We start from the raw sequence: 25,393 nt of genomic DNA on the forward strand, positions 1-25,393 counted from the left end.
CCAGGTCTAGTCCCTGTGCAAGAGCACACCTGGAGAAAGTGGAGCAGAGCAGAAGCGACGGGATGCAGAACACATCTTTGGTGTTTGCTCCCATAGCCCCCTTCCCATTCTGTCATCCTTTGGGGAGAGTTTGGAACCAGTGACCCTAACACGCAGCCAGTAAATGACATACTTCAGGCAATGGACTTTTTGCTTTTAGAACTAACATTTGCAAAAAGGCAGTTCTCTGTGGCTTACCAGATCACAACCAACTTGCTAGAGAAGTTCAGTGTTTACCCATCTAAATGAGTCTGTGCCGATGACAGATTGAGAAAGCAGCTAGGCAAACAGACTCAAAAAAAAAATCACACAGTGCTCAGGTGCATTTTGAATATGTGATGTTTATTAAACAAAAATAAACCTACTGTCAATAATGACAAACAAGCCATTCATTCACCTGCATCTAGTCTGAAAATCATGACACTGGCAGGTCTAATGGCATTAAATTTCTTCCGTGGGATTCGTTGCATCCTGACCTAGTTCTTTCAGTCTCCTCACTGTCTCTCTTACCATGTATCCCCTGTAGACAGCCTGGATTTTTGTGGCAGCTCTATCTTCTATTTCATGGGTGGTTGTTTCAAAGAGGCTGTGTTTGTCAAGCTCCTTCATTAAAGAAATAAAACCACAGAGGTAATGGCTTCGTAAACAACTGACAGGCTGATCATTTTCTTGAAAAAAAATGAATGCCTAAATTACAGTAAATCTGCATAATGTGCAGCCACAGAAAGCTGCTGCTTCTCAAAGGCATTTTGGAAGCTGTGTGTGAACCAAAGGTTGAGTGGGAAACTAAATGTTTTGTCATCTGTACCTTTTTTTTTTTTTTGCAACAGATTTAATTATTATTGGGGTTGTTTTTAGGGCCAAATCTCGAGGCTCTTACTCGGGCAGAACTTTCTCTGACTCACTAGGAGTCTTGTCTGAGTAAGAACATTGTGATTTGGTCCTTATTTAAAGACCAACTGCTCATCTCAGAGTTTACAGAACACTAAGCTCCCTTCTGTGGGAGACTAACAGTGCCATTAAACTATCAGCATTTGCCAAGAGTTACTACTTGGTGGTGTGTGATACGATAGTTATTTCCTGTTAAGTACGGGGGGGGAAATGGTGGCCTCTTGTTCCCAGGGAGTGATGATAACTGTTGGCAAATGCTGATTTTTAAGAATGATGAACACTGTTAGCCTGAACCATACTAAGCATGACAGAGACTTAGTTACTAAGCAGAAGGAGAGAAAAAGAGAGACCTATTTTCAGTGGGAGATACAAATCAGGCTCCCCTACCTCCAACAAGGTGCCCCAGCTGGGAATGATGGAGAGGAGCAAGTCAAATACCACACCAAGTTGCAGTTAGAGCATCATATTAACTAATTAGCTGGGGGGAAGGATTTCTCTAACAGTGATCTAGAAACTAACATCCAGAATGGGGCAGGAGGGACACAGAGCCTCACAACAAAAGCAAATTCTCTGCAGATAAGAATGAACTGCTTTGTAAATGCTAATGGAACAAATGCATCCCGGGTGAAACTCTGCAGAAAAGTCACCCCAGAGCTGACTTTGATTCCACATTCTGGCAAATCACATTGAACAGTAGAAAGGGGCGGATCCTAAGCCAGCTGGAACAAAAGGCCTTGATTTTCTCTCTTCAAATTATTGGGAGAGAGATGCTCTGGAACTGGTGGAGCACTTCCAACTCCTGCTTAGCCATCTGGACATGGACACAAAGTGCAGCTCCAGCAGAGTCAAAATCCAGGCAGACTTTGGGAGATTACTTACGGGCTCCATGGATGAATCTTTCATCGACTCCTTCACCTCTTCTTGCAAAGATACAGCCTCCTGTAAGAACAACAGCACAAAATAAAGGTTCAACCAACCGTTCCTTCGCAGTAGGAAAAAGCTCCAGTCTGAGTCTCCTTGGAGACTTCTCCAGAACAAGGATCCCAATGGGAAATTCAACTTCTCCCCATCTGTGTGAAGCTGACTGTTCTCAGTGGTACCGATAACAGAACGAGGAGTAATGGTCTCAAGTTGCAGGGTGGGTGGGTTAGGTTGGATATTAGGAAAAACTATTTCTCTAGGAGAGTGGTGAAGCAATGGAATGGGTTACCTAGGGAGGTGGTGGAATCTCCTTCCTTAGACGTTTTTAAGGCCAGGCTTGACAAAGCCCTGGCTGGGATGATGTAGTTGGGGATTGGTCCTGCTTTGAGCAGGGGATTGGACTAGATGACCTCCTGAGATTCCTTCCAACCCTGATATTCTATGATTCTAATTGAAGTTCAAAAGCACTGGGTGAGATTTTGCTTTTTAGTCCTGTGTACTGCATTAAGACGAGACCCCTTAGGGCAGCAATCCCAGCCTACCTCAAAAGCTTTGTTGTTGTAGAACCTGTCATCTAGTTTAGCCCCCCATTCCGCTGGGTCAAACTTGGTTTCTGAAAATAAATGCCCACATTTATCATGTCAATGTCAAGCTAGTAATTAAGACAGGAAGTTCCCCAGTCAAGTTACACTCACTCAGCAGGCTGACAGGAGAATGAACATGATAGATTCAGAACAGAGGCAGCCTTGTCTGTAAGAAAAAAAAAAGCTATTTTCTGCACTGCCACCAGGGGAGGGTAAAGGCCATAGCAGTTCTCCTTACAGCCCCAAAGTGTGGATCTGACTGGGAGGAGAAAGTTGATTACCTTACACTAAGGCTCCCTGGACATTCCCCGCTGACAAGCTTTTCTTGTGCAATAACCACACAAAAGTCTCTTACTCTGTAGTGTAATTTATTCTACATTAAAAAAATATTAAGTGGAAACGATAGTGAGACAGAGTAGTTTTGAGTATGCATGTTCATCATCCCATAACCAAACATATTCAGAAAATTAGATTGCTTCCGCAAGCCTGCCATTTTCTAAAGGGTTACAGAGAACGTCAGTTATAAGCTAATGAGTTAAGAAAGGTCGTGTAGCAGGAAGAAAAAGGAATTATGAAGTAGGGAGAGAAATACAATAAGCTTGAAATGGGAAAATGCAATAAAGAAAATGGATACAGAGATCTATGATGAATGAGGAGTAGGGAAACCCATGAAACAGTCATTCATGTTTGTATATAGTAATTAATATTAGGATCTTTAACAGCCATTAAAGGGAGACACGTCATCCACAGGCAGGTCTGACATTCCATGCAGCTAAGAGCCATACATACACACAGAAAAGGAAATACAAATATGGCAGCTCAGAAAACCTTGTCGTTTTAGCACTGTAACACCCGTTAGGAAGGAATTTTTAAATCTCCATTTTAGGAACTGAGAAAACAGAGAAGTTGAACTTAAGTACTCTAGGTTACACAGGGAGAATAGAATTCAGTTCTTTTGACTCAGCCCTCTATTGTAACTTTCTTTTATAAGAAAAATTCCTCATTTACTTTACACTCACTTTCTCTTTTATCCAGCAGCTCTTCAAAATAGTTGGCTGCAAAGGCTGGTATATCTTCAGGCTGCTCCCTCAAAACTTCTCTGGCTAGTCCTTCTAGCAGATTTGCAAATCCCGGCGGAATGCGGTGATGGGTGTTTGAGAATGGTATAGACATGGTGTCAGAACAGGCCTTCTATGGCACCTGCAGTTCCATTTAAAGAGCATGGGCTAGTTACTTCTCGCCTGGGTCCAGCATTCAGAATTCATTGCTATTCGCTCAAATACAATGTAGAGTTCAGACAGCTAGCAAATGGTATAGTTAAGGTTATGGAATTCACACCTCCTCCAGCCTATGTCCCTCAATAAAGTGTGAATATCAATGCTCACACAGGCTCTTTATTTCTAACATTATTAAATACAGGCAATTTATTTTTTTACGCTCTTAAAAATTACACTTTTTTGGGTTTAAATGTGCAGAACTCAACATTACGGTCATGACTTTAATCACAAGGCAAGTCAAGGAATGAAGGAGTTAAGGTTTCGATTCAATCTCACTGCACATACATATTTTCAGACATGCTAGATTCTGCTTTCCCTTTTCACAAACACAATGTGTATTTGCAGTGGGATTGTGGGAGCAAAGCTGATTTTTAACCTCCAGTTACCACATTAGCACAGTCAGGCAGCTGGATATATAAGTAGACAGCGTTGCATTTAACGGTGCAAATTCTATGGATGCAACTTGTGGCTGCACAACAAATCCTGCATCTTGACAGGGGGTTAGACTAGATGACCCTTGAGTCCCTTCTAACCGTATGGCTCTAGGAGGATCTATGAGTGAGGCCACCCTTCCAAAGTGCACCCAGACTAGCTGGAAAGCAGAAATGGGTCACTGCCAGCACCTCCCACTGTCTCTCTTGAGGGAGAGGGGTTTCAGTTCAGGCAGCTGGATCAGATCTCCCAACAGGGCTAGCAGGGGAAGCTGGTTCTGAGCAGGTCATGGAGCCGCTCTTCGCAGCTGAGTGCCCCTGGGGTAGCTGCCTACTGGCACATGGCCAGTGACTCCCAGATTTCCAGCCAGCTTCAGGCAGCCACAGTGAGGCCCTTTTAGCAGTGACGCTGTGGCTGGCACAGGGCATGGAGCCCCCGGGGAGAAAGTTCCTACCATGAAAGTGTTGGCTGCACCTTGCCCCAGGTGTGTATATGGGGAGTCCTGGGATCCCCAGCTGCACCCCACACCTGGCCCAGTGTGTGTGGGGGGGGCGCTGGCCTGGAGCAAGCTGTGTGTGAATGGGGTGGGGCTCACAGCAACCTCCCCCTCCCCCACACACGTTGGGCCAGGTGCAGGGTGCAGCTAGGGACCCCCCTGGGACTCCCCCCCCCACGTACACATTGGGCCAGATGCAGGCTGCAGCTAGAGACCCCCTGGGACTCCCCCCAACACACCCCAGGCCAGGCACAGGGTGCAGCTATGGAACCCCCCTGGGATTCCCCCCCACACACACAGGAGCCCAGGGAGGTCCCTAGTACGACTCTGCACCTGGTGGGCAGCCCCTTGCTGTGCCCAGCCCGGGGTGTGAGGTGGGGGAGTCCGGGGGGGGGGGCGGTCCTTAGCTGCACCCTGCACCTGGCCCAATGTGTGTGTGTGTTGGGGGGAATCCCAGGGGATCCCTATCTGTACCCTGTGCCCGGCCTGGGGTTGTGGGGGGGGTCCCAGGGGATCCCTAGCTGCACCCTGTGCCCGGCCTGGGGGGGGGTGTGGGGGGTCCCAGGGATCCCTAGCTGCACCCTGTGCCCGGTCTGGGGTGTGGGGGGGGGTCCCAGGGACCCTAGCTGCACCCTGTGCCGGCCTGGGTGTGTGGGGGGGTCCCAGGGGATCCTAGCTGCACCCTGTGTCCGGCCTGGGTGTGTTGTGGGGTGTCCAGGAGGTCTCTAGCTGCACCTGTGCCCGGCCTGGGGTGTGTTGTGGGGGTCCAGGAGGTCTCTAGCTGCACCCTGTGCCCGCGGCTGGGGTGTAGGGGGGGGTCCCAGGGGATCCCTAGCTGCACCCTGTGCCGGCCTGGGGTGTGGGGGGGGTCCCAGGGATCCCTAGCTGCACCTGTGCGGCCTGGGGTGTGTGGTGGGGGTCCCAGGAGGTCTCTAGCTGCACCCTGTGCCCGGCCTGGGGTGTGGGGGGGTCCCAGGGATCCCTAGCTGCCACCCTGTGCCGGCCTGGTGTGTGGGGGGGGTCCCAGGGGATCCCTAGCTGCACCCTGTGCCCGGCCTGGGGTTGTGTGTGGGGGGGGTCCCAGGGGATCCCTAGCTGCACCTGTGCCCGGCCTGGGTATGTGTGTGGGGGGTCCCAGGGGATCCCTAGCTGCACCCTGTGCCCGGCCTGGGGTGTGGGGGGGGGGGTCCCAGGGGTCCCTAGCTGCACCCTGTGCCCGGCCTGGGTGTGGGGTGGGGGTTCCCAGGGGATCCCTAGCTTGCACCCTTGTGCCCGCCTGGGGTGATGGGTAGAGGTCGCTGCGAGCCCCACCCCGCTCACACGCGGCTCGCTCCAGGCCGGTGCCAGGCCCGGGGCACTAACGGCCTCGGCCCCCGGGCGGGCTCTTACCGCTCTGCCGCTTCTTGGACGCTTCTGTTGCTTGGCAACAAGGCCCCGCCCCGCCCCCCGGCTTGGGCTGGTGCCCGGGAAGGGACAAACGCGAAGCGGTACCCGGCCCCGCCCATCTCCCTGTAGGCCCCGCCCCCGGCCCCAGCTGGGCTGCCCCGGCCGTTGGCTCTGGAGAGGCGGGGGTGCCTGGCTGCAGCCTGCACGTGCCAGCACCGGGGCAGGGAAGCAGGTTTGCCTCCCGCTTGGAGCATGAGGCCTGGGCCCAGAACCAGGCAGGCGGGGCCCGAACCTGGTTCCCAGCCGCTGTCCAGGAGCAGCCTGCCCCAGGTTTGCCTTTGGCACCATGCCCGGGCTCAGCTCTTTCCTGTGGGCCTTGGCTCGACCCCCTCCCACGTGCCCTGGCTGCTCGGCCCCTATGCAGGAGCGTTGGGAGGCGGAAGTGTGACCATTGCGTGCCCAAGCAACGCCCACCTGGCTGAGCTCTCCATGGGCTGCCTGCAGCCTCGCTAGGGTTGCCCGTTTTGGCTGGATGTGTTTCTGGGCTATTTCGTCACATGACAATCTTTTAATTAAAGATTAATCTTTAATTCCTGGACGGTCCCGGTCAGTCCTGGAGGGTTGGCAACCCTAAGCCTCGCCTGGCTCTGTGGGTCCTTTGCTGGCATCAGAACTACGGAACATCTGGCCCGGTTGCTTGGAAGGGCTAGTCACCCACGGGGCTGACACCAGGCTGAGCCTGACTGTAGTGATAAGGGTGAGGGCCACCTCGGTCTCCTGGGGTGCAGGAAGGCCCCAAACACAGGGGCAGCTGCTGGAGAAAGCCCATGTGGAGAAGTCTAATGCATGGTGGCTGCTGGTCAAGCTCATTAGTGGCTCCATAGTTGCTTTATGCCCCTGGCTTTGAGGCACATGAGATTTTTGCCCTAAACTCACTTGTACCCATTAGCTTTGGTTCTGTGAGTGGTGTGACCTGTCCCTGTTCATCTGGGGGCTTTGGTAAGAAAGGACTGTGTCTGTGCTAGACACTCCCCCCTCCCCCTGATTTCCAACTATTGCTGTTACCAGCTTATGTCCACTGGTGTCCACACACTCCCCCCCCCCCCCGCCCCACCCAATCCTGCTAACTTTCCCCGCCTCTGGTCTCCTTTTTACTCAATGACTGGAGGTGGATGCTTGTCTCTTTAAAACTCACTCTAGATTGCTGGCCTAACCATGTGATTTGACTTCTTGGCAGCTGTCCTGTTATCCTGGAGAGGAAATGGCTGTTTGCGTGCTGCTGCTTGTGCTTATGCTGGCTTCTGCAGAAGGTGAGGGGTTAATGGGAGGAGAGGGGGCTTCCCTTCCCACTAGTCTTATCATGTGCATGAAAAGTGTTGCCCGGAAAGTGAGAGAACATGAGAAGCAAAACTGATTTTCTAGTGACAAATCACAGGGGCCCCGCAGCAAGAACTTCCCTTCTCTCTGTCCAGACTTTCCTGCTTCCAGGAAACACCTGAGAGAAGCAAGTTGGTTAGGCTTCTGTGGTTGCAATAAAAATCTCACTGAGACATTCTGCCCCTTTGGAAGCCTTGTGGAGGGGGACTTACCTCTCAATCTAAAAAGAAAAAAGTAAGGGTGTATAATACCCCTGAGAATTCAGATATGGGGACCCCTCTGCCCCTTCCTTCATCACCATTTTCAGCGTGTTTTTGTTTTGGGTTTGCTTCCCTCATTAAATGAGAGACACAATTTTGTAGGAGGGAAAATTTCTATAAAAGCCTCTGTGGATTTCCCCCATCTTCCCATTCTCCCTTCATCCTATTACACCCTCATGTGTTGCTCCTTCGGTAACTCTTTATCCTTCAGTCTTGTTTTTCTGTAACATGTCCTTTTAAGAGTCTGTTTACTTCTTTTGCTCTGAATTATGCAGGGCTTTGGTGCAGCAAACTGGAAATTCTGGTAGTTTCATTTAAATGAAAAATGAAGGGTTCTTATTGAATTAATTATGAAAGTGACTAATCCCATTAACGCAATCTCGTCCAAGCTATTAAATTCTATTTGTTTGATGCTGTTTCTGCATTTTCAGTTGGCAGTATGCACAGATTCTTGTGTTGGCTAATAGCCACATCATGGAAATAAGGGGGTGGTACTTGGATGTGTGGCCATCTGGGGCTTTGGATCTCTGGGGTGGTAAGGGAGGTGGATTGGGATTGTCAGGTAAGAATATTATCTAGATATTGAAATTTTAGATGGTCATCTTGAGGATTCTAGAGTTAACATTCCATTGAGAGATGGGGCTGGTTACATGTCTCAGTGTCCCAGCTGCAGATTCTGGAAGACAGCATTGCGTTGGTTAAATGCAGTTCATGTTTTCAGGGTTATCTTCAAAATCATGAGAAAGAGAGAAACACAATTATTTTTACATGAAAGTTCAGATCTAGAAATGGCGAATTCCGTGACAGATGGGCAGAGTGTGAATTCCATGGTAAATTCAGCAGGAGCTGAATAAACAGGGCCCTGGTAATACACATCTGAACCACTATGACTATTGTTACAAGTTGGTCCCAATTATTTATTAGAGTCCGACCATCATCATATTTACAGCATTGGTACAATATTGTGATTTCTTCGATCACTGGATCAGTGGAGAAATAATTTGCTTTTCAATTGTTTGGAATTAACTTTTGATGATTCCAGCAATTAAAGTTCTTCAGTTCCCAGCTCATGGACCTATTTATTCTCCTCAAAATCTTGCTCATTTAATTGTTACATGCTAGAACAGGGGTTCTCAAACTGGGGGTTGGGACCCCTCAGCGGGGTCACGAGGTTATTATATAGGGGGTCATGAGCTGTCAGCCTCCACCTCAATCCCCACTTTGCCTCCAGCATTTATAATGGTGTTGAATATATAAACAAGTGTTTTTAATTTATGGGGGAGGGCGCACTCAGAGGCTTGCTTTGTGAAAGGAGTCACCAGTACAATAGTTTGAGAACCACTGTGCTAGAAGCAGTGTTTACAATTGACATGTGGCTTTTTAACAGGGTAGCTTATAGTACACAATCTTTTTCCTATTCCTCCTTATCTGTCTCGGTATTTGTATCATCATGCTGATATCTGAGCCACTTGCAAGGCAGTACAGAATAATATGTATTTATTAGCAGTTTACGCTGTCAGAAAATGATCAATTTTTGTTGGCTTCTTTGCTTTATTAAAAGAATTTTTGGCTCAAACATGCTGTATTATCTCAACATCAATATTGTAGGTGTCACAACAAAATCAATAGCTACTGTGTGCTGCCATCTCAAGACTTACTTTAGATAAAGGGAAACAACAAAATAAGAAAGAACAAAAGGAAAGTTGTCATGGGAGAGCACTGTGTGTTTGTCTCCCCATAACATGCTTCATTAACTCTGTCTCACAAAATGACAGCTATAGGCAGAAATTCCTAACAGTTACCTACCTCCCAGTGCATACCCCATAGAGGATAAGAAGTTTGGCATTTCTATGAGGAGTAAAATATTGACAGGATGATCATGACATTTTTGTGGATCCTAGGTGTGACATTTCGCTTTGCATCCTATTATGGTGACCACATGGTATTACAGAAGAAACCAGCCGGCGCAGTCGTATGGGGCTATGGGGAAGCTGGCGCCAATGTTACTGTGTCTCTTTCCAAAGACAGCAAAGTAATAATGAAGAAAATGGCACCAGTTGAAGGTAATAAAATAAATCTCAGATTCCTACCGCTTTGCATTTCCCCATGACCACACAGCTTCCCAGGCCTCTCTGCCCCCACTCCCTGCCTCTGATGAGGGTCAGAAAACATCCCCCAAACAGCAGCCCTATCCACTTCCCCAGCCAAGTGGCTGTCCTACAGAGAAGCTCCCAGGCAGTGGGGAATGTGGCACCAAACCCGTGTTAACGTGGTACCGCACACGGATCCCAAATCCTGCGTTCTAGCGAGGGTCTGGTGTACTTCAGCAAGGCATTGTAAAGCATCCAAGCTTGCAGAGCAGGGGTGATGCAGCCGCTCACTGATCTGGACTGTACCCTGGGATGTCACACCCCTGTGAATGCTCCCCTACAGAGCTCCTTTGAAGGCACTGGAGCTTTGATCAGGTGCTGGGATTTGATCACTCACAACAGCATGTGGGATTGGGGCCTATGTCCTTCCCAGTAAATCCGGCCTGCATTGTGAGGCTCCTAGTGGACATCATGGAGTCCCCTTCTCTTCTCTCATCCCTGGTTACTGGAGACGCTAGGATGATGGATGCAGTCCTAGAAAGACCTTTGCCAATAGTTGGGGCTTTCTAATCACATTCTTCTTATAGCTTAAAATGTTTTTCTGTCCCTGTTGCTGGGGGAAAGAGTCTCAAACCTCAGGGGCAACTGACTCCGCTCCTCATGTGCTGTAGAATGTACAAAGTCAACATACTGAAAAACCAGAGGAAAATCATGTTTTCTCCATTGCTTCTCTGTGGTGGAGGTCGCAGGAGTTACTTAGAACATCAGCAGGAGAACAATTTTCAGACAAAGTCAAGAGTGGGGTTTAAGTGACAATTTTCACAGATTCCAAGGCCAGAAAGGACCATTATGATCATCTGGTCTGACCTCCTGTATAACACAGGCCACAGAATTTCCTCCAAATAATTCCTAGAGCAGAGCTTTTAGGGAAAAAACAGCCACGCTTGATTTAAACATGGTCAGGGATGGAGAGTCCACCATGACAACTGGTAAATTGTTCCAATGGTTAATTACTTTCATCGTTAAAAGTGTACACCTTGTTTCTAGTCTGAATTTGTCTAGCTTCAACTTCCAGCCATTGGATTGTGTTAGACCTTCCTCTGCTAGACTGAAGAGCCCATTATTAAATATTTGTTCCCCACGTAGGTACTTATAGACCGTGAGCAAGTCACCCCTTAACCTTCTCTTTGTTAAGCTAAGCAGATGGAGCTCTTTGATTCTATCACTACAAGGCAGATTTTCTATCCTTTAATCATTCTCATAGCACTTCTTGAACTGTGGACACCGGAACTGGACATAATATTACAGCAGCAGCCACACCAGTGCCAAATACAGAAGTAAAATAACCTCTCTCTCTCTTGCTCAAGATTCCCGTTTTACGCATCCCAGGATCACACTGGGAGCTCATGTTCAGCTGATTATCCGCCACAACCCCTACATCTTTTTCAGAATCATTGCTTTCCAGGATAGAGTCCCCCATCCTGGAAGTATAGCCTACAGTCTTTGTTCCTAGATGTATACATTTATGTTTAGCTGTATTAAAATGCATATTGTTTGCTTGCACCCAGTTTACCAAGGGATCCAGACGGCTCTGAATCAGTGACCTGTCCTCTTCGTCATCTACCCCATCCCCAATTTTTGTGTCATCTGCAAACTTTATTGGTGATAATTTTATGGTTCCTTCCAGGTCATTGATAAAAATGTTAAATAGCATAGGGCCAAGAACTGATCCCTGTGGACCCCAATGGAAACACACCTGCTTGATGACGATTCTCTGTTTACAGTTACACTTTGAGACCTATCAGCCAGTTTTTAATCCATTTAATGTGTGCTATGTTAATTTTATATCGTTCTACTTTTTTAATCAAAATGTCGTGTTGTACCAAGTCAAATGCCTTACAGAAGTCTAAATATATTACGTCAATGCTATTACCGTTATCAACTAAACATGTAATCTCTTAAAAAAATCAAATTAGTTTGACCAAATCTATTTTCCTTAAACCCATGCTGTTTTGCATTCATTATATTACCTTCCTATAGTTTGTTATTAATCCATTATCTTGACTGAGATCAGTGTCAGGCTGACAGTCCTATAACTACCTAGGTCAACCCGTTTACCCTTTTTAAAAATTGGCACAACATTAGTTTTCTGCCAGTCTTCTGGAACTTCCCCCAGACTTATTAAAAATCAACATTAACGATCCAGCCTGCTCCTCAACCTCCTTCCAAAAGTTTTAAAAGAGCTGGTTATCTGCACCTACTGATTTTAAAATATCTAACTGTAGTAGCTTCTGTTTAATATCCTCCAGAGATACTAGTGAAATGGAGCATATCGTCATCATATGATGGGATTATATTAGGGCTGTCAAGCGATTTAAAAAAAATATTAATTGTGATTAATTGCGCTGTTAATAATAGAATACCGTTTATTTAAATATTTTTGGATGTTTTCTACATTTTCAAATATATTGATTTCAGTTACAACACAGAATACAAAGTGTACAGTGCTCACTTTATATTTTTTATCACAAATATTTGTTCTGTAAAAAACAAAAGAAATAATCATTTTCAGTTCACTTCATACAAGTACTGTAGTGCAATCTCTTCATCATGAAAGCTGAACTTACAAATGTAGAACTATGTGCAAAAAATAACTGCATTCAGAAATAAAACAATGTAAAACTTTAGATCTTACAAGTCCACTCAGTCCTACTTCAGCCAATCGCTCAGACAAACGAGTTTGTTTTACATTTGCAGAGATAATGCTGCCCACGTCTTGTTTACAATGTCACCTGAAAGTGAGAATAGGCATTCGCATGGCACTGCTGTAGCCAGCATTGCAAGATATTTACTTGCCAGATGCATTAAAGATTAATATGTCCCTTCATGCTTCAATCACCACTCCAGAGGTGATGCTGGTGACATCCATGCTGATGACGGGTTCTGCTCGATAACGATCCAAAGCAGTGCAGACCGACACATGCTCACTTTCATCATCTGAATCAGATGCCACCAGCAGCAGATTGATTTTCTTTTTTGATGGTTTGGGTTCTGTAGTTTCCGCATTGGAGTGTTGCTCCTTTAAAACTTCTGAAAGCATGTGTAACGGGTGGGGCCTTGCTCGTCGAGCTGGGGCGTCAGGCCAGTATAGGGGTGGCCCACTCCGCCACTCGGTCATGGGCTTCCCCAGGGGTGATTTCTGTCTGCTGTGGCCCGGCCCTTGCATGGGGTCACCTAAATTGGTAATCCTTGGATTCTGAGCAGCCAAAAAAATCAAACAGTTTGTGGAATTAGTTCCCTGGGCAGGGCGAAGCAGCAAGCAGGCTGCAGCTCCTGGGCGGAGCAAAGTAAGCAAGTAATCTATAGCCCAACAGCTTCCTGGCTGGGGCAGCAATCAGTCACAGTCTGGGGGAATTAGCCCCCTGGGCAGGGCTAAGGAGCAAGCAGGCTCGGCTTCCATGGTGGTGGGTAGTCTGGTGGGTAGTCATGGTCCCTGGGCTTTACCACCAGGGGTGCTGCAGATACCGCTGCAGGAGCCAACAGTGTACTCCCTTCCTCCTTCGGCCCCACCTCCCCTTGACTGGCCTGGGCTGCCTCATTTTATCTGAGTTCTCCATTTGAAGCATATGCATTAGGGAAGAGGGGGCATGGCCTCCTGGGCCCACAATGATTAATCCTCTCTTGGCGGCCCAGTGCGGGGCTGGTACACCCCATCACAGCATGCTCCACACCTCATCCCTCTCAGATTTTAGAAGGCACTTCTGATGCTTAAACCTTGAGTCATGCGCTGTAGCTATATCTTTAGAAATCCCACATTGGTACCCTCTTTGCTTTTTGTCAATTCTGCAGTGAAAGTGTTCTTAAAATGAACAACATGTTCTGGGTCATCGTCCAAGATTACTATACTATGAAATACATGGCAGAAAGCGGGTAAAACAGAGCAGGAGATATACTATTCTCTCCCAAGGAGTTCAGTCAAAATTTAATTAATGCCTTATTTTTCTAACAAGCGTTACCAACGTGGAAGCATGTCCTCTGGAATGGTGGCCAAAGAATGAAGAGACATACAAATATTTGGCATATCTGGCACATAAAAACCTTGCAGTGTTGGTTACAAAAGTGCCATCCGAATGCCTGTTCCCATTTTCAGGTGAAATTGTAAATAAGAGAGCAGCATTATCTCCTGTAAATGTAAACAAACTTGTTTGTCTTAGCGATTGGCTGAACAAGAAGTAGGACTGAGTGAACTTGTAGGCTCTAAAATTTTACATTGTTTTTTTTTTTTTACATAACTGCACTCAAAAACAAATCTACATTTGTAAGTTGCACTTCCATGATAAAGAGATTGCATTATTGTACTTGTATGAGGTGAATTGAAAAATATTATTTCTTTATCATTTTTACAGTGCAAATATTTGTAAAATAATATAAAGTGAGCATTGTACACTTTGTATTCTGCGTTGTAATTGAAATCAATATATTTGAAATGTAGAAAAACATCCACACTGTTTAATAAACAATAGAATACCAATTGAAATTTAACAGTGTAATTAAAACTGTGATTTATTGCGATTGATTTTTTTTCATCACAATTTCTTGAGTTAATCACATGAGTTAACTGCGATCAATTGACAGACCTAGATTACATCATCTGTTTTTTCCCCCAAAATACAGAAAGAAAATGTTTATTGACCACTTCTGTCTTTCCAGCATTGTTATTGATAATTCTGCCATTTCCATCTACCATTTTCCATCCACCATTGTCAGGATTTTTTTTGTTCCTAATACATTTTAAAAACTCCTTCTTTTTCGTCTTGACTCTGCTGGCCATAGATGTCTTCTTGTGTCCATTTGCTTCCCTTATCACTTTTCTACAATTCCTAACTTCTGATTTATATTCATTATTCTCAACTTCACCTTTCTTCTGTTTGTTATATATTATTTTTTTAGTTTTTATAGTTGTCTTCACTTCCCCTCTAAACCCGTTTGATTTTTTTAATGGGCACGACCGTCTTCGTCATTTGTGGGAGTGTGGCTTTTTGGGCATCTAGTAAGATATTCTTAAATGATTCCTAATTATTGCACATATTTTTCTAATTCAATTCTTCCTCTCCTCTGCTCTGGCTCATAATTGTTTTCAGCTTTGTAAAATTAGCCCTATTAAAGCACCATGATATGAAATATCCCTTTTCATTTAATAAAAACCTCTGGTTGTATCGCTGGATTGATACCAGTCAGGGATCTGTGCTTGCTTCTATCAAGTCAGGGTCCTTTGCTTCATGTTTCAGAGCACTCTGAGACGTGGAAAGTTGTACTGGCTCCTATGGAGCATGGTGGCCCTTATAGTGTGATAGCAGAGCAGCACTCCAGGGAAGAGCCAAAGAATCTGACGCTGCGGGATATCTACTTTGGAGACATCTGGCTTTGCAGTGGGCAAAGTAACATGGAGATGACAGTTTCCCAGGTAAGCTCCAGTCCTCCAGTATGCAATGAGGCATTAGTCTTTGTAGGGGTTGGGACAGGGCTGGTAACTGTGTCCAAAGGAAAAGAAAGTTGTTCCCTTTTGATCTGTCAGTGTCGGACGTTAAGCTTGCTAAGTGAGTTACAAGGAATCATAGAAATCCAGTTTAGTTTTCCTAGTGTTTTGTCCAGTCTAGTTTTAAATCTCTCCCATGCTGTGGAGCTTCCACAACTTCCCAGCCTCTTGCACTCCGAGTCCTAAGTGACCTCACCCTCCGGAGTATTTGTCACTGGGACCTGCAAGGGTTCAGCCCTGCAGACTGTATGTTAACCACACAATTAGCAGCCACACAGTTCCTGCAATAGGAAAGGCCATGATGATTCACCACCTTGCCTGTTTCCTAGATAATCAATGCCAGTAAGGAGCTCTCCGAGGCATCTCTCTATCCGTATGTCCGTGTGTTCACGGCCTCTCTTATTCAGTCTGAAGTGGAATTGCAGGACCTGGCTAAGATTGACTTGGAGTGGTCTATACCGACAGCTGGTGAGTACAAAGCGGGTCAGTACAAATCCCCCTTAAAAAGGGCCTGTTTAGCTCCAAAGCCTAATTGACACGTAGGGGCAAGAATGTCAACACACATTCTCTGAGACTTTCAAGAATCCTGTTGTTTAACCAGGCGAGACCAGATGCCCCTTCCAGGTTTAGCTGAGGTAAAAAAACCAAGCAGAAAGAACATTTCAGGCCTTCTTCATCCATCATAAAGAAACAAAAGAGAGCAAACCCTATCTATAAATTTAAAATCCTGTAGGTGTTCTCTTCCAGCTCTGATTTCTAGAATACTTGTTCTAATCTGTATAGGTTAAGGATGTCCAGTTTTTATAGGGACAGTCTTGATGTTCGGGGCATTGTCTTATATAGGCACCTATTACCCCCAACACCCACTTCTCGATTTTTCACACTTGCTATCTGGTCACTATAATATAGGTTCTTCTCCCACCTCACCCTCAAAAATATCTGAGCTTCCATTTGTGCATTTAGCATCAGTCACGAGCAGTTTATTCTTTCTCTCATCTTCTCCCAGGGGTGGGATTATGCATGTAGTGTGGAGCCGTTTGCTTTGGGAGTGGTTTTGTTGTTTTTACATGGCCATGCTGCTCTGTGTCTTAGCAATGACTGGCTGGAGAAGGTACTTGGCCCTTGGAGTGGAAGGTGGGGTGGTTTGTGATGGTCCTGAGGAAGTTCAGTCCAGAGTCTGGACCCAGCCCCCGACCAAGTTCTGTCTCCTGGACAGACCAGCTTTACCATGGTGTTGGAAAGTTCCATTGTGCCTGAGGAATGGAACTGTCAACCACATCTTCATCCTGGACTTCGAGTCTCTTAGATACGCTGGGCCTAGGCCATCGAGCACCTTGAAGATAAGGACTGAGACCTTTGAAATGGGTGGGAAGCCTCTGTAGGGAGCAGTGATGTCCTCTCCAGGCAGCCCTTGGGATCAGTGCAGGTTGTTTCCTCCAGCATGTATACAGTGTGGTGTTCAGTCTAGTTCTAATGGGAATTTCTCCTGTTCCTTGAGAGGTGATGCCCATTTCTGGAAGTCTTCCCTGATATTCAGCCCAACAATTCCCCTCCCTTTGGAATTGCTCCTCTGGATCAGACAGGACACTGGCCAGGTAGACTCTGTCCTTGCACTGGCCCTCCCACAAGATGGATTTCCCTGGTGGGGGGGTCCCTCCCAGCACTTGCAGCTTTGCCTCTGGTACCTCCCACTGACGTTTGCATCGCCTACAGTTTTCTGATGTTTGCCTCTCAATTCTCTTTTTCCTGATTAGAAAACTTGGGTCACGGGAACTTCAGCTACTTCTCAGCTGTGTGTTGGCTGTTTGGTCGTCATTTGTATGAGACGCTCCGGTATCCCATAGGATTAGTGGAGTCCTCTTGGGGAGGGACCTGCATTGAAGCCTGGTCCTCAGGAAGGGTGCTGCAGGAGTGTGGGCTCACAGGCGACGCCGGATGGTGAGAACATTGAGAGCAAATTCATGGCTGTGAAAAACACGCTGTGGACCGTGAAATCTGATCTCCCCCATGAAATCTGGCACCTAGCTGGGGGCTCCCATCCTGCACAGGCTCCAGCTGCTAGTCCTGGCAGGGGATGGGGAGGGACCAGACTTCCTCTTCCCTTGCAGGGGACACTCTCAGGGCAGGTCAGACCCATCTCCAGGAACTTCGCCCAGCTGCAAGAAGCTCTGTGACTCCAGCTGTCACCTCCCCCATGCGGGGAGGTGGAAACTGGACAGAAACAGATCTGGGGATTACAGTGGACGAGAAGCTGGATATAAGTCAACAGTGTGTCCTTGTTCCCAAGAAGGCCAACGGCATTTTGGGCTGCATTAGTTGGAGCATTGCCAGCAGATCGAGGGAAGTGATTATTCCCCTCTATTCCGCACTGGTGAGGCCACATCTGGAGTATTGTGTCAAAAAGGATGTGGACAGATTGGAGACAGTCCAGAGAAGGCAATGGAAATTATCAGGGGGCTGGGGCACATAACTTACGAGGAGAGGCTGAGGGAACTGGGATTATTTAGCCTGCAGAAGAGAAGAGTGGGGAGGATTTGATAGCAGCCTTCAACTACCTGGAGCGGGGTACCAAAGAGGATGGAGCTCGGCTGTTCTCAGTGGTGGTAGATGACAGAACAAGGTGCAATGGTCTCAAGTTGCAGTGGAGGAGGTCTAGGTAGGATATTAGGAAAAACTATTTCATTAGAAAGGTGGTGAAGCACTGCAATGGGTCACCTAGGGAGGTGGTGGAATCTCCATACTGAGAGGTTTTTAAGGCCCAGCTTGACAAAGCCCTGGCTGGGATGATGGTGGGTGTTGGTCCTGTTTTTAGCAGGGGGTGGGACTAGATGACCTCCTGAAGTCTCTTCCAACCCTGATATTCTATGATTCTATGACCTGTGGTAACCCACCACCTCCCAATAGACCCTCACTTCAGCACTGCTGCTGGTGGTGGTACTGGCTTTAGAGCTGGGTGCCTGGCCAGCAGCCTTCCTCTCTGGCTGCCCAACTCTGAAAGCAGCATGCCTGCCAGCAACAGGGCAGAAGTGAGGGTGGCAATCGCATGACCCTTCCCGCCCTACAATAGGCTTGTGACCCTCCATACCCTGACCACCTTTTGGGTTAGGACCCCCAGGGTTACAACACCATGAAATTTCAGATGTAAACATCTGAAACTGTGAAATTGACTAATTTTAAAAAAAACCCTGGCCATGAAATTGACCAAAAGGCACTGTTAATTTGGTAGGGCCCCAAGTATAAGATGTCCCCTCAGTGTCCATGCTGGACCCATTCCACCTGAATTATCTTCCCGTACCACGCCCCTCTCCAGAGCCCAGAGCTTCCAGCTCCTGCCCCCATGTGTGCACATGGCTTCCTGCTCCTCTGCACCACCTTGCCCTTAACCTCCTCTTTTTCCCCACCCCATTGGACTCACAGCCGCCACCTCCTTCACCCCACTCCCCTGAAGCTTCCCTGGCCGCTGCCTCCAGCCCTTGCTGGGCCAGCATCAACCTGGAGTACTTCAAGCCCTGACTTTCCTCTCTTGAAAAGCCTCTCCTGTGGGTTGGTACCCGGGGAGAATGCGACCTGGCTAGAGCAATGACACAGGCAGGGCTGGCAGGGCACGTGCTGGAATAACCCCAGATGGAGATGGGAACGGCATCTCGGCATCTCGTTAGTGACCATTTAACCCCTTCCCTAGAGGCTGTTTTTCCAGCTCATTTTCCTCGAGCTGAGCTTGTCTTTTCCCAGTGCTTTTAGCCCTGTCAGTCTGACCGCAAGCTGTTCACCTCTTTTGGTCCTGTGTATCCAGTCCCTAAGGAACAGGTCCAGGGACTGCTCACCATAGGGGATCAATGCCACCTGGAGTCGGCTGGTCACCTTGTGTGGCGTGAGGTGCTGCCCCACACCAACTGATGCTTGTCTTGTGTCATAGGTTTCTTCTTCCCACGCTGCTTTCTGGCCCTAAGATGCCCTCTGTGCTCTGGAATGCGATGATCCACCCGCTCCTCAACATGTCCCTCACGGGCGTTATCTGGTACCAGGGTAAGTCTGGCAGCGTATCACGGCACCGGCCACGCCACTTTGGGTGCTGGGCTCAGCTCTCGCTTGTCCCGTGTGCTCGTTGCAGGTGAATCCAACGCCTTCATGAACCCAGATCTGTACAACTGCACGTTCCCAGCTCTCATCGCGGACTGGCGCAGGGCCTTCCATGCCGGGTCTGACGGGCAAACGCAGCTGCTTTTCCCCTTTGGGTTTGTCCAGGTGACTGGTAGCCAGGGTACTGACCATGGTGACACTAATCGCTGCTCAGAGCCAGCTCCTGCTTGGTGCTGGTTTCTTTCACTTCACTGCAGAGCGATCCCTGATGCTGCACAGGACCGAGGGAAGGGCCACGCTGAGTCAGTTCAATCAGAGTTTTCCTGCTGACTCCTTGACACTAATGGACCCAGGAGTGGTCTTGCCATAGGCTCCAGGTCCTGGCAGAGAGGCCTTCTAAGGGGAGAGTGATCTGTGAGTTGTGCTGGAGAGATAATATACCCCTCTTTCCCTCGGGGGGGCAGTCAGGCACTGCTGCCTGTCCCCTTTTCATTCTGGCTGAGGTCTGTGCCCTGCCGGCTCCTCTGCTCCTGTCTCTATCTCACAGCAGAACAGGGAGGGGGGAAGACAGGGCCCCCCACATCTTAGACCCTCACTTCCCCTCCTGATGCACTGGGAGGGGGAAGAGAAGCCACCCCTCCTCTGTCCTCTTGTCTGCCTCACCCCCAGGCTCTCCTGGCTTCAGGTGAGTGAGGGAGGCGAAGGAAAGAGTGGAGGGAGGGGCCTGGGAGGAAGGAGGAGAGTGCTGGGACTGAGGAGCGTCAGAGGCGCACTCTGAGGAGAAGGACTGAGCCCAGCAGGGATGTGACGGAAAAAGGGAGGAGGGGACGAGCTGAGAGAGTCCAGCTGACCTTAGAATTAGTGTCCTGCCTGCAGTCCTGCCGATGGGCCTGGCCCAGCTCCCTTCCCACTGGTCACCTGCCCTCCATCCCAGCCCACCACACCTCCTCTGCCTGCCAGCCTCTGTGCCAGGGGTTTCCAACGTGCTATAAAAACTCCACGGCCCACCTGTGCCGCGATAACTGGTTTTCTGCATATAAAACCATAGGTGCTGGAACCAGGGGAGCTGGAGGTCCAGCTGCAGCCCCTGGTTTGAAGTGGTTTCCATCATATCCAGGGGTTGCAGTTTGGTTCAGTGGCTCTTGGCACCCCCACGGTACACATCGTTCCAGCATCACTGTATAAAAGCCAGGCCAGCACTGGGGGTAGCAAGAGGGGCAGTTGCCCAGGGCCCTGCAAAGCTAAGTTGCTCAGGCTTTGGCTTGAGCCCCAGGTGGCAGGGCTCGGGCCGGTGGGGCTTCTTCTTTCTGCCCTTGGCTCTAGTGAGTCTAACGCCAGCCCTGCATGGCGGATTCCCTGAAATCTGCTCAGGGGGCTCCCCTTGAGAACTGCTGCTCTATGCCATGGTGACCCCGCTCTGCCTGGCTGGGGCGTCCCCTGGCTCCAGTGTCTCATGGGCTGGGGTGGAGCAGATGCTCAACTCTCCGCATGGGGAGTTAGTACAGGGCTGCTGGTGCAAGTCAGGGACTCCTGGGCCACCCCCTGCTGGGGTGGGTTGATGTGTGGGACACTGGGAAGCAGGGCTGCGAGGAGGAGGAGGCTCTGGCCCTGGTGGGGGATCAGCTCTTTCCCAACTCGCCCTGTCTTTGCAGTTATCCACGTTCCGCCGGCAGGACCGGGATGACCGTTTCCCCCGCATTCGGTGGCACCAGACAGCTGATTATGGCTACGCACCCAACAAGCGAATGCCCAACACCTTCATGGCCGTGGCGGTGGATCTGTGCGACGAGCACTCACGCTATGGCAGGTAACTGCCCACTCGATGCACTGCAGGCTGCAGTGCACCCAGGGGACGTTCCATAGCACCTGGCCTGGAGGTGCCAGGGCCTTTCCCTACATAGGAGGGGCGGGGCTGAAGCAGGCTTCTGTTGGGCCATGCTGCAGTGTGGGAGGAGAGCGGGACAGGGCCGGGAAAGAGGAGGAGGACAGGGAGTGCTGAAAGGGGAGAAGAAATCCCCTAACACACAGTGCTCCAGAGCCACTCCCCACCCCCGTGTCACTGGCCTCCCAGATCTGTTCGCTGTGCTCTCCCCAGCTGGGGGTGTGAGATGTACAGGTCGCTAGCCCTGTCAAGTACCGGGCTGCACAGCGTGCTTGGGTGCACTGCTGTGATAGCCAGTAAAGGACACCAGTACTGGGGGCAGGCGCTCGGAGCCAGCGACCAGCTCACCGCTAGTGGGCAGGAGGCTTTGTGGAGAGGCCGGGGCAGGCGTGTTTGGCACACAGGTGCATGCAGCGTCGGTGTACTCAGCGTATGTGGGGGAGCGACTGATAGCGCCTGGCACCAGATACTTGGGGCCTGTTGCCCCCCAGAGCAGCCTGGGGAGCTGAGCTGGGATCTGTTCGGTAGCCTGGTTTCGGAGACCATCCCGTGGAGGCTGGGCTCTTTGAGCTTGTGCTCTTGGCGCTGGCTTGAGATGGGTGCCCCCTCTCCACTCGGTGCGGAGGGACTGGGCGGGGGAGGGTTGGGAGGGATCTGCACAGGAGTCTTTTCCCTGCCTCCAGAACTAGACTGCCTGCCATTATCTTGATGCATTGCAGCTTCATTGCTGCACGGAGACTGGTAACTGGCCTTGGCTCAGGTTTGGCTGGTGGCCTCTCTAAACTCTCCTGGTCCCGTTGTGCTATTCCTCTAGCCCAACTGGCAGTCGCAGCTGCTCCCTGCTTCCCCTCCAGATCATTTGTCAGGCCAGACCTACCGCCGCTCCCTGCTGCTCCCCACCCCAGCAGCTGGCCTGGTCATCGGTCCTTTGACTGGGGCCTTGCAGCCAGTCTGCAGTCCAGGAGACGCTGCTTCTGCTCTGGAGGGAGCCCCTAGCACTCCCCTCCCACGGCCGGCTGACTTCTTTACCTCCAGAGTTGCCCGCTGTCTCACTCAGTCCCCTGCCCTGGCAGACCTGCTCCCCCCAGCACCTGCTCCCCCCGCACCCCAACCTCTCCAGGCAGCTGCTTGTCTCTGCAGGGTCCCATTGACTCATCCTGCAGTTAGACAAAGCTCTTTGCTGCTGGGGTGGGTGAGGGCACCCTGGAGCTACATGGTGCCCTCTGCTGGCAGAGGTGGAGTTTCAGGAGCTGCTGCACTGATGGGAAGTGGCTCCCTGCCCTCTCCCCATCATTTCCCTTCTGCTTTCCTCTTTGCAGCATTCACCCCAGGGATAAACAGAACGTGGCATATCGGCTGCACCTGGGAGCCCGAGCTGTGGCATATGGAGAGAGAGGCCTGGTCTTCCAAGGCCCATATCCTACAAAAGTCGTGGTGGATGGAGCCAGGGGCCTCATTAATGTCACGTATGGCCAGGAACTCCTGCTGCTTCTAATGCACGACCACATCTTTGAGGTGAGGAGCCATGTGCGTGAGGGGTCCCTGCACCTTTCAAGGCAAGTGCCAAGGGCAGAGGGGCTGCACTGTTACTGGGCTAGCCTGAGTGCTCTCCGGGGGGGCACATGACCCCTCTAGCACCATCAGCTCGGTCTGTGCCCCCTGCTGGGATAGCTGGACAGATGTCAGCAGGGCAGGCAGCTCTTGCTGCACGCTGGCTAGTTGTCTAAATAAAAGTTTGCAGTGGACAAATCCCAGATGTGCTGGAGCCCAGGGCTAGAGGGGCGATCTAGCAAATACTGCCTCTCCTGCTGTTGAGGTGGGGGGAGCTGTGTTCCCCTGCTGTCCGAGGGGGAGAGGAGGCTGAGCCAAGGGATGCAGGGCAGCTCTGCAATCTCCACCCCAGAGCACAGCGATGCAGCCACCTGAGCCAGAAAAGAACAGAGCTACAGCCCAGTGGGGCAGAGCAAGGTCATGTGACTGGTCTGTGCTTCTTCTGGCAGGTGTGCTGCTCTCACTGGCCCCAGCTCTCGGCCCAGGAGCCGTGCCAGTGGGTTCCAGCACCCATGGTGTCTGCATCTTCCCACACAGTGACGCTGTCCAGCCCTGGCTGCAGGGACGCTGTCACCCGCCTGCGCTATATGTGGGCGGAGTGGCCATGTGAGTACAGACAGTGCCCTCTTTACAACAAGCACCTGCTGCCAGCACCTCCATTTGTTATCGACTCTGCATTAAAAACAGGCTGGGCCAGCTGCTAGGAAGCAGGGCCGGCTCCAGGCACCAGCTGAGCAAGCAGGTGCTTGGGGCAGCCAATGAGAAGGGGCGGCACGTCAGGCCCTTCGCTGGCAGGTCCCTTGGTCCCTCTTGGAGGGAAGGGCCAGCCACCAAAGAAGAACGCAGCGCGGTGAAGCAGGTGCCGATCGCGATCACGGCTTTTTTTTTTTTTCCCCCCTTTGCCGCTTGGGGTGGCAAAAACCCTGGAGCCAGCCCTGCTAGGAGGCGGGGTGATGCAGAGAGGATATAGACTCATAGCTAAGGCTCCATCAAATTCACGCTCCGTTTTGGTAAATTTCATTATCATAGGCTGGGAGTTGGGGTCTAGGAAGGGGGTGAGGGTTCTGGCTGGGGATGCGGGCTCTGGGGTAGAGATGAGGGGCGTGGGGTGCAGAAGGGGGCTGGGGCTGAGGGGTTTGGAGTGTGGGACGGGGTTCCAACCTGGGGTAGAGGGTTGAGGTGTTGGAGGGGGTTCAGGGTGTGGGCTCCATCCTGGCAGCGCTTACCTCAGGTGTGTCCCGGGATGAGGCTGGCATATCTGGCTACTAGTCACAGGGGCGACCTGGCGTCTCTGCACGCTGCCTACACCTGTAGATACCACCCCTGTAGTTCCCATTGGCTATGGTTCCTGGCCAAAGGGAGCTGCAGAGCCGGTGCTCGGGGTAGCGGGCAGAGCCCTGTGGCCCCTGTGCCTAGGAACTGGAGGTGCTGGCTGCCTCCAGGAGCCACGTGCAGCCAGGGCAGGCAGAGAGACTGCCTTAGCCCCGCCGCACCTCTGACCAGACTTTTAGCGGCCCGATCAACAGTGCTGCCTGGAGCCACCAGAGTCCCTTTTCAACCTGACATTCCAGTCAAAAACATCATACTTGGCAACCCTAGTGTTGCGGGGGTGTCTGCTCCATTTCTTAGCAGTTTGTCCTGAGGTTGGTATTCTGAAGTGTGACCCACCAAGGCATGGTGAAACCTGCCCCAGTGGCTCCGGTGTGCAGCTGCACAGGCTGATGGCTCACTGTTTGTTCCATGCACACTATGGGTTGCCTTGGCTGGGACGGATGCAATACTCTGTTGCTTGTGCTCAAGCCAGGTCTAGATTCTGTTGGACCTAAAAGCGGTTCTGCTTTGCACAGACTGTGGTACTGGGAGGCTCTGTTTGTGTTTCTGCCACCACCTCAGATGTGCTCTGCTGAGGAGTAAAACAAAGCACCGTAAACTCCTCTGGGAACCTCATGCTGGGCTCTCTTCTTCAGCACCAGTAAAATAGCTTTCCCCAGACTAGATCTAGCCCTCACGCCCCCTCTGCCACTGCCTCACGCTTTGGTAAGCGAGTGGCGCTTAGCATCTCCCAATTTCACAAGGACAGGCAGCATCTCGTGCTCAGCGCTGGGTTGCCTCGGCTTTGCTAATGAGCTGAGACTATTTCTATCACGATGTCAGCTGGGTTTGAAGGGGCTAAGATGCAGGGACTTTACAGAGCAGAACCACGTGTTCATGTCGTGGAGGATGATGTGTAAAGCCTTATTTACTCCACTTCAGTATTTTTCTGAGTTGTCAATCTGTGATGTAATTAACAGCCCCTCTAGCTGGAGGGGTTCTGGACTGGGAGGTTTGATTAAGAGGTATATTTTTCCTCCTCTTTAACTGGGAATTCCTGTGTAACAATTAAAGTTAACTCTATTATGAAATAAATTCTGTGCCTTTGTCTAGTGTGATGTTTCTCTTCTTGTAAATTATTGAAGCTGCAACTAATAAAAAGGTTGGATTTGATTATGATTCCTTAGGGACGATTCCTTTTCTCGCTGCCTTTTTTGAACTGGTTATATCCATAGCTTGTACCTGCAGGTCTTTTGGGGACAGCATTTCCATTGACTTGG

The 25,393-nt window shown here is 49.9% G+C and overlaps 2 protein-coding genes across 2 annotated transcripts; one reads left to right on the plus strand and one right to left on the minus strand.

Moving 5' to 3' along the window:
- Nucleotides 1–360: 360 nt before the first annotated feature.
- Nucleotides 361–4,182, minus strand: SPA17 (sperm autoantigenic protein 17). Its single transcript, XM_032770010.2, has 4 exons — nt 3,455–4,182; nt 2,394–2,464; nt 1,810–1,869; nt 361–642 (listed from the first exon to the last, which is right to left on the minus strand). Exons 1-4 carry the CDS (start codon nt 3,606–3,608, stop codon nt 481–483), a joined length of 447 nt encoding a protein of 148 aa, XP_032625901.1. The 5' UTR covers nt 3,609–4,182; the 3' UTR covers nt 361–480.
- Nucleotides 4,183–7,271: 3,089 nt separating this feature from the next.
- On the plus strand, nt 7,272–25,292 carry SIAE (sialic acid acetylesterase). The gene is made up of 10 exons (XM_032770005.2): nt 7,272–7,336; nt 9,565–9,726; nt 15,042–15,217; nt 15,619–15,757; nt 17,044–17,227; nt 19,206–19,315; nt 19,401–19,534; nt 21,022–21,176; nt 22,571–22,766; nt 23,252–25,292. Exons 1-10 carry the CDS (start codon nt 7,288–7,290, stop codon nt 23,504–23,506), a joined length of 1,560 nt encoding a protein of 519 aa, XP_032625896.1. The 5' UTR covers nt 7,272–7,287; the 3' UTR covers nt 23,507–25,292.
- Nucleotides 25,293–25,393: the final 101 nt, after the last annotated feature.

This window comes from Chelonoidis abingdonii, chromosome 18 (assembly GCF_003597395.2).
Source record: "Chelonoidis abingdonii isolate Lonesome George chromosome 18, CheloAbing_2.0, whole genome shotgun sequence".
NCBI classification, from domain to species: Eukaryota; Metazoa; Chordata; order Testudines; family Testudinidae; genus Chelonoidis; species Chelonoidis abingdonii.